Raw genomic sequence first — 7,097 nt, 5'->3', positions numbered from 1 at the left:
GGAAAGCAAATTCCTTGTCAAGCCATTTCATGGGGTCTTTAAAAGTTAATATGTGCATAACATTTTTAGATTTTAATGAATGTTTCAGGTGAACGAAGTTGTGATTCCCCAAATACTATGTATTTTCAATTTCAGTTCCTCTAACTGAGGTCAATGTCCTTGGCCTGAAAGGTCTACAGTATGCTACTTGTGTAATGGCAAACAATCTTATCCAATGCAGTTTTAATGTGAGTCATCAATGTACAATGAATTTTCCCCATAATTGAATGGGTGGAGCCCAAAGAGTAGACTATTCCACAGAGGACGTTAGTGGGGGTCCCCCTCATCATATTGCAAAGGACGACGTTCCTGGTAGTCACTCAAATTGTCAAGTTTGGCAACAAATTGTTGTCAAAATGAATCACCTTTATTCTTTGAATAGGCTTGAATCGTGTTAAATATTAAGCATTTCAAAAATGTCCCAAAAAATGAATGTGACTCGTGATAAAAAGATATATAAAATATGAAATTAGACAGCTTGCTAATATTTGCTAAAACATTTTCTTATATTCTCCAATACATTAATACTTTCCATTTTATTTCTCTTCAGGTTATAGGCCAAATAATGATAACAAAAATATATACAGAATGCCAATATTTCCCATTTCAGTGTCATTTTCATAGTACACACACTCAGCCATTAACATTAACCTCTTTAAACTATAAATTAATAATACAAACAATGAAGTGCTGAATATAATGTAAATAAAGTGTGACACTCAATTTTGAGAAGTAGGAGCAACATATTAAGCAACACAAAGTGACATTTGAATAAAAGACAATAGTGTTGACAATTGTATTCAAGATGTATGCCAAGTGTTACTTCATAAAAGGCTCAATCTCTCAAACAGAAATGCTCACATATGTGTTTACTCTGAAGAACTCCCTGTGATGTGCAGGAGGAAGATAAAGATCTGGACAATATCCACATAGAGTGAAAGAGCTCCAAAAACATATTCCTCAGGGCTGATGGCGTTTGCTCGGTTTCCAATGAGCAGCTGGGTGTGGTAAGCCAAAAACTACAAAAATAAAGAATAAATATGCACCAACTTTGACTTAAAACAAATATGGATAATAAATAAACAGCATGAAATTGGGTTTCATAAACTCACCAAGGTAAAGACTATTGCTCCACAAGCACCGTACAGCATATGCAACCAAGGCACCTGATACATTGATATTGATTTATCAAGCAAGAAACAAGATGGTCTTGATATCTTTCAAACTTATAACATTATATTAACTCACAATACATGTACAGCTATACTCCAATGATGCATTAAACTCCCAAACATCACAACCTGACCTAATGTTATCAATAGATATTATTTAACTGAATCCTCCTTTAAACAGCTGATTAATTTGCAAAACCTCAAAACTGAGTGTTAAACCTGATCTACCAGCCTCACTTACATACTGAAAGGAGAGCACGATGGATGTAATAATTCCAGTCACCAGGACAACCACACACAGAGCGCAAAGCAGACCTGTACAGGAGGTGAAATCAACCTGTTAAAATGCAAAGAAAAGCACTTTGTTACACCTTTCACATCATGTTTGTTTAGCAAAAGTCACAGTAGGACCACATGTTGCATCTTAATAGAAATAAAACTGGGACCTGGGTAGCTCAGCGAGTATTGACGCTGACTACCACCCCTGGAGTCATGAGTTCGAATCCAGGGTGTGCTTAGTGACTCCCACATTGGCCTGGTTGCTACGGAGGGTATAGTCACATGGGGTAACCTCCCCGTGATCGCGATTAGTGGTTCTCGTTCTCAATGGGGTGTGTGGTAATTTGTGCGTAGATCGCGGAGAGTAGCATGAGCCTCCACATGTTGTGAGTCTCCGCGGTGTCATGCACAGTGAGCCACGTGATAAGATGTGCGGATTGAAGCGGAGGCAACTGAGACTTGTCCACCAACCCGATTGAGGTGAGTAACCATGCCACAATGAGGACCTACTAAGTAGTGAGAATTGGGCATTCCAAATTGGGAGAAAAGGGGATAAAAAAATTATAAACATTTTAATAAAACTGAAGATAAAGTAGATTTAATGAGTAAAATGGTAAAATAGTGCAGTTCTGTTTTTGAATTGCTGTAAAAATCCAAGCATTAAAAAGCAGCGCACAACAAACAGAAGGTTTTGTCTCGAGGAAGCAATGCATGAATGTTTAAAAAGAGACAGACGATCATTGTAATCAAACACAACGGGTTATTTTACTTGGACAACAAAGTGACATTCATAGCCGGCCAGTCGATCAGAGCCTGTGGGTACTGCCACAGCAGGTCTTACCTTGGTCTGAAAACAGAAGATTGTGACGATTACACACACTATTGCTGTTATCCCGAGGGCCAAGAATACTGCTTTGGTGTCAAAATAACTGTAAATGATGTCAGATGAAAAAGCCACACAAAAAGATTATCTGATGTTTAAAACCAACAGCACAAGCAATGCGTAAAATCAATAAATGTGTTTAGCCTCAAATCTAATCTAACCTTGATATTGTTCCTGTCATGTAAGACAAGGCAAGAGTCTGTTGGGAAGATAATGCATATTTAAATAGGAATAATAATAATAATGTATTTCATAAAAAGTATGATATAGAAACTAACACATGTTGCCAAGTCTACTTCAGATGTCTTCTGGAAACATAGTAAAAAGCACTTACAAAAATGAGCAGGAGTACTAAATTCCATGGGTGACGTCTCCTAAAAACAGGCATATTTTCCATATTAATGTAAATGTAGAGGTGATTGTAATGTGACTTATTAAGAAATTACTGAACTCACCTTGGTCCCTCACAGCAAACCAGCACAAGGTAAGTAACAAGATAAACTGGACTGTGGATAAATATATTCCATTGTTACTTCAGTCATGAGTCTTGTATGAGACAGCATACATGTATGGTATAGTGAAAAAATATAAACCTAAAAATGTGCTTCATGTAGTAGCATCTACATTTACTGGCATTATTTAAGTCAAAATTATGATTTAACATAACTGAATCAACCTGAGTTCATTGGGTTACACCAACAAAACAAATGTGAAAGGTTAGATGGAGTAGAAATAGCTCCTTAAGGTAGTAACAAGTTCAGATTTGTATACAGTGTATAGTATAGTATGGTAATCAAGTATAACTCCTTGTAATGATCGCTACGTGATTTTCTTGTTATTAATTTAGACTTTATGGCTGTGAAATAACTCACAATGATGCCCAATAAATGGCAGGATTCTGGATCACAAATAAACGCACAGGCTCACTGTAAGATAAAACATGTTTGCAAACACACCCATTAATTTGATTAGAATACTGTATTAAATTCACATTAGATTCCAGTGACTTTGGCTTTGTGGATTTGTTATACTCACACAAATGCAAACACTGCAATGATTGAAGCAGTAACAAAGAGTTGGGCAGCTAAAATAAGGTAAACCTGGTACAAAATACACAATACAGATCAGAATACAAACTAAGTTCTTTAAATTAAGCTGCTAATCATTTTGTAATTTAACATTTTAAGTTTTCTTCATAAGTGTGCAGTACTACTTCTAGTTAAGGATAAAGAGTTGATGTCATAATAATCTGACTTTTAATAAACCCCAAGGACACAGGCATTAGACTGTGGCATTGTGCACCCTTACCTTTCTAATGAACGCATGCCGAATACTCTTGCTGTCCCACAAGCTAGGTGATGATATGCCCTCTGTATCTACTACAACAAAACAATGAATACACAAAAGACATATATAGCATATTTGATGAAATACTTAATATACAGAGGCCCCAAAAATTATTTGGATAATGTGTGTGTGTGTGTGTGTGTGTGTGTGTGTGTGTGTGTGTGTGTGTGTGTGTGTGTGTGTGAGTGTGAGTGTGTGTGTTTATAGTTTTAATTTATAAAATAGCAGATTATTTTTACTTCTGAGTTACAATTAGTTCAGTAATGTTCAAAAATAAGTAACATCTTTATGGAACGAAAAGCGATGAGATGACTGTATTAAACAAAAGAAAGTGTTAGGGTAAAAAGCTTTAAGGGTATGGTGCCACTGAGCAACAGTTTGCTGCATATAAATCTGATTTTTACAAACATAAACACAAACACATAAATAAATACATGGGCACTATGGCGGTAATCAATTCCACTTTAAAATGCACACACAAAAGATTGAGACTCACTTGGGTTGGAGGAAAACATTCCTGGTGTTATAAAAGACGGCATCGTGGATGGCATTGCTGATGGGGAGTATACAGGGCCCTGCCATAGCCCAGCCTGGGGGTGTATGCCAGGCTGTCCAGGGCCTGTGTACACTCCTGGCTGGGCTGGATATGCATAGGGAGGGTATGGATGGTTCCCATGCTGTTCTGGGCCATATGACTGCTGCCTTGACTCTTCATAACTTGGAGGGAGATCAGACTTCAACATTGTGATGTCCTTGGAAACCCAAACCACATCATAAATAAACTACGGTCTATAATAATTGATGGAAGAAAGTGTCAAGACACTTACACGAGTACCCAGCTCATATGTATCTCAAATGTGGGCAGTTATAGATTGTAAATATAATCATATAATCTTATTATGGGATGTTCACCCTACTGTGTTTAGCGTAACTTCACAGAAAATTGGCTCAATGTCTAAATAGCCTAGTTGTTAGAGAATTTTCCAGCTAGCATAAGCATGATGAATTCAATATTATTCAAATAATAACGACCCTTTTATAATGGAAAATAAACAACAGACAGGGAGCTACAATAATGTCTAAATTACATTATAATAGGCAATAGTGAAAGCCAAAGAAGCAACACAACGATTTAGAGCAACAGGAAACACTATAATAATTAAATAATAGGCAATATATTTAAATCTTATCGAGGCTATAAAACAAGAAATGTGATCTGCAATTATATTGTCAGAGTGACATCAGCATATTTATTATTGTAAATTAATAAGGGAATTGCGCTTACCACCTGTGCTGTGACCTCAGCAACGGCTCCCGGAAATTGTACAGTTAGAAAGTGCAGAAGAAACTCTCTTGCTGTTTTAGATAGATGTTGTGCGACTATCTGCTTGGCAGGAACTAAGCAACGCAATTGGAACTGGAGTGAACTAGCTGCATCTCCAGTTTCCACCGTTTCCAGTGTTGTGATCATCACACTGATAGATCAGTGGTTCCTCATCGTCCTGCGTTGCGCCTTCACTTTTGTCACCTTACTAAAATACCGTCTTGTGTGACCACTGTTCGTTTATTTTTTACTATCATCCATGTTCCGTCATTGTGATGACTTGATCAGATAGAGAGTATTTTTTCTTAACAATGACATTGTATTCCGTCTGAACTTCTTCAATGTATTTATTATCGTCTTGTAGTAACACCTGTCCACCAACAGATGGCGCGAAAACATAAACTGTTCTTGACACTTGTTTCGTGTTGAACAGATTCATATGAAACTCATATTACAAGATCCGCCTCAAAAGCACAAGGCTATGGCGATGACCGTGACATAAATCGGGACACACTGTTGTGTGGTGGGAAGATGGAGACGGTGAACCTGTAGGGCTGTCAGTAACAATCAATGCATGATTGGAATGCCCTTAAAATATATAAACCATGCAGGTACAAGTGCACAGTTATAAAATATCGTTTTAATGATTGAAATAAATAAATAAGCATATGACAACATCGACTGCTTCTTTTGTTGTAGTAGTTGTGTATTCGTGGAAACAGCATCAGCTGACAGTGGGCGATGATAATTGTAGTATTCATGAAAGAAAAGGTGATTAAAGAGCCTACAGCGCTGTCAGTCATTAAAGTGTAGGGGCACATTTGTGATTTTTTTTTAGCTTAAACATTTTTTCTTGCATTGTATGGACCAAAATAGCTGATAAATTATTCTAAAAAATCTTCATTTGTGTTCTGCTGAAGAAAGAAAGTCATACACATCTAGGATGGCATGAGAGTGAGTAAATTATTGGAGAATAAAAATTTGGGGTGAACTATTCCTTTAACTGCACATGCGACCTCAAATGCGTAAAATAAACCACAAAATCATCATTAAATATACTCGATTTAAAAAGCTTAAAGTTTAATTTGATCTAAGACTAGCCTAATTATCGAGACAAAAAGGCATCCCAATTGCAAGATCTTTGTGAGTGGGACGAAGGACGTGACTCGTACATTCTGGACAGACTATATTTTAGTAACTTTAGGGTTTTGCAGCTCTTTTTTTTTTCTTTTTGAAATGCTGCTTTTTCTAACAGTTTTTTAAAAATGTTGGTTTCAAACACCAATTTCAAAACGGGTGTAGGCGTACACAACTGTGATAGTTGGCACAAATAAACTACATGGGGATAGCTACATTAGGGAAAGGTTCAACTTGTTTAGGTAAGTTTAAAGTGTTGTTAGGAAAAGTGTATATTTTATAAATGTCAGTTAAGTTGTAAGAGGTTGTCACGTGTGTTTTAAATTCATTTCACATGATTCATTTATTACCATTTCTGTTAGCCGATTTTTAAAAAAATATTTTCGGTATACCTTTTCCATGTATGAATCATTTTGTGAAGGCAATCAATTGATTTGTTTTTGAGAGATGGATTTCATATTTTATTAGGCCTAGTTATTTATTAGCGGCCCGTCACGCATGGAAGTGCGTCCCAAGATATGCCACCCACATTTAAATAATAACTTTGAGTTTTACAATTCGTTTTCGTTTTTTAAATTAATAAAAAAATATATTAGATATGTATTAAACCAAATATAAGTTTGAACTATACATTTTTTCGTCAAATAAAATTATTTATGTGATCATGTGCAGACCTACTATGGTGAGCACGTAGTTACGTGAGTGCACGCAATTACGCAATTAACGAGCACATGCAAGCGCGCGCTTTGGCAGAATTTAAACAGTCATCAGCAGCCATTAGGTAAAATTGGGCTCAAAATGGACAAATTCGTTATTAGGGAGAGAAACGAAATGAGAAAAATGACAATGAAGGAACACATACAAACAAGAAGAGTCAGCATCAGCAGTGAAGGTAGGAGAGTGCTGAAGAACCAGT

General features: G+C 36.4%; 1 protein-coding gene across 2 annotated transcripts; it reads right to left on the bottom strand.

The window, feature by feature from the left end:
- Nucleotides 1-409: 409 nt before the first annotated feature.
- On the bottom strand, nucleotides 410-5,162 carry LOC127658865 (protein lifeguard 3). 2 transcript variants are annotated; one of them, XM_052148399.1, is made up of 12 exons: nucleotides 5,006-5,162; nucleotides 4,217-4,472; nucleotides 3,682-3,752; nucleotides 3,409-3,473; nucleotides 3,246-3,299; nucleotides 2,829-2,879; nucleotides 2,708-2,747; nucleotides 2,535-2,572; nucleotides 2,332-2,419; nucleotides 1,453-1,548; nucleotides 1,152-1,205; nucleotides 410-1,058 (listed from the first exon to the last, which is right to left on the bottom strand). In XM_052148399.1, exons 2-12 carry the CDS (start codon nucleotides 4,461-4,463, stop codon nucleotides 909-911), a joined length of 954 nt encoding a protein of 317 aa, XP_052004359.1. In that variant the 5' UTR covers nucleotides 4,464-4,472; nucleotides 5,006-5,162; the 3' UTR covers nucleotides 410-908. The 2 variants fall into 2 exon arrangements, with proteins under 2 accessions (XP_052004359.1, XP_052004360.1); XM_052148400.1 differs by having other exon boundaries at nucleotides 5,009-5,162.
- Nucleotides 5,163-7,097: the final 1,935 nt, after the last annotated feature.

Source organism: Xyrauchen texanus, chromosome 18 (assembly GCF_025860055.1).
Source record: "Xyrauchen texanus isolate HMW12.3.18 chromosome 18, RBS_HiC_50CHRs, whole genome shotgun sequence".
Classification (NCBI taxonomy): Eukaryota; Metazoa; Chordata; class Actinopteri; order Cypriniformes; family Catostomidae; genus Xyrauchen; species Xyrauchen texanus.
This window is presented reverse-complemented; position numbering and strand designations above follow the sequence as displayed.

Excerpts from the sequence above, each read along its gene's own strand:
- LOC127658865 (XM_052148399.1), bottom strand. The coding sequence starts at position 4,463 with ATGTTGAAGTCTGATCTCCCTCCAAGTTATGAAGAGTCAAGGCAGCAG. Across the intron at positions 2,748-2,828 it reads GTTTGCTGTGAGGGACCAAG|GAGACGTCACCCATGGAATT; the intron begins GTGAGTTCAGTA and ends GCCTGTTTTTAG. Across the intron at positions 1,059-1,151 it reads GAGCAATAGTCTTTACCTTG|TTTTTGGCTTACCACACCCA; the intron begins GTGAGTTTATGA and ends TTATTTTTGTAG.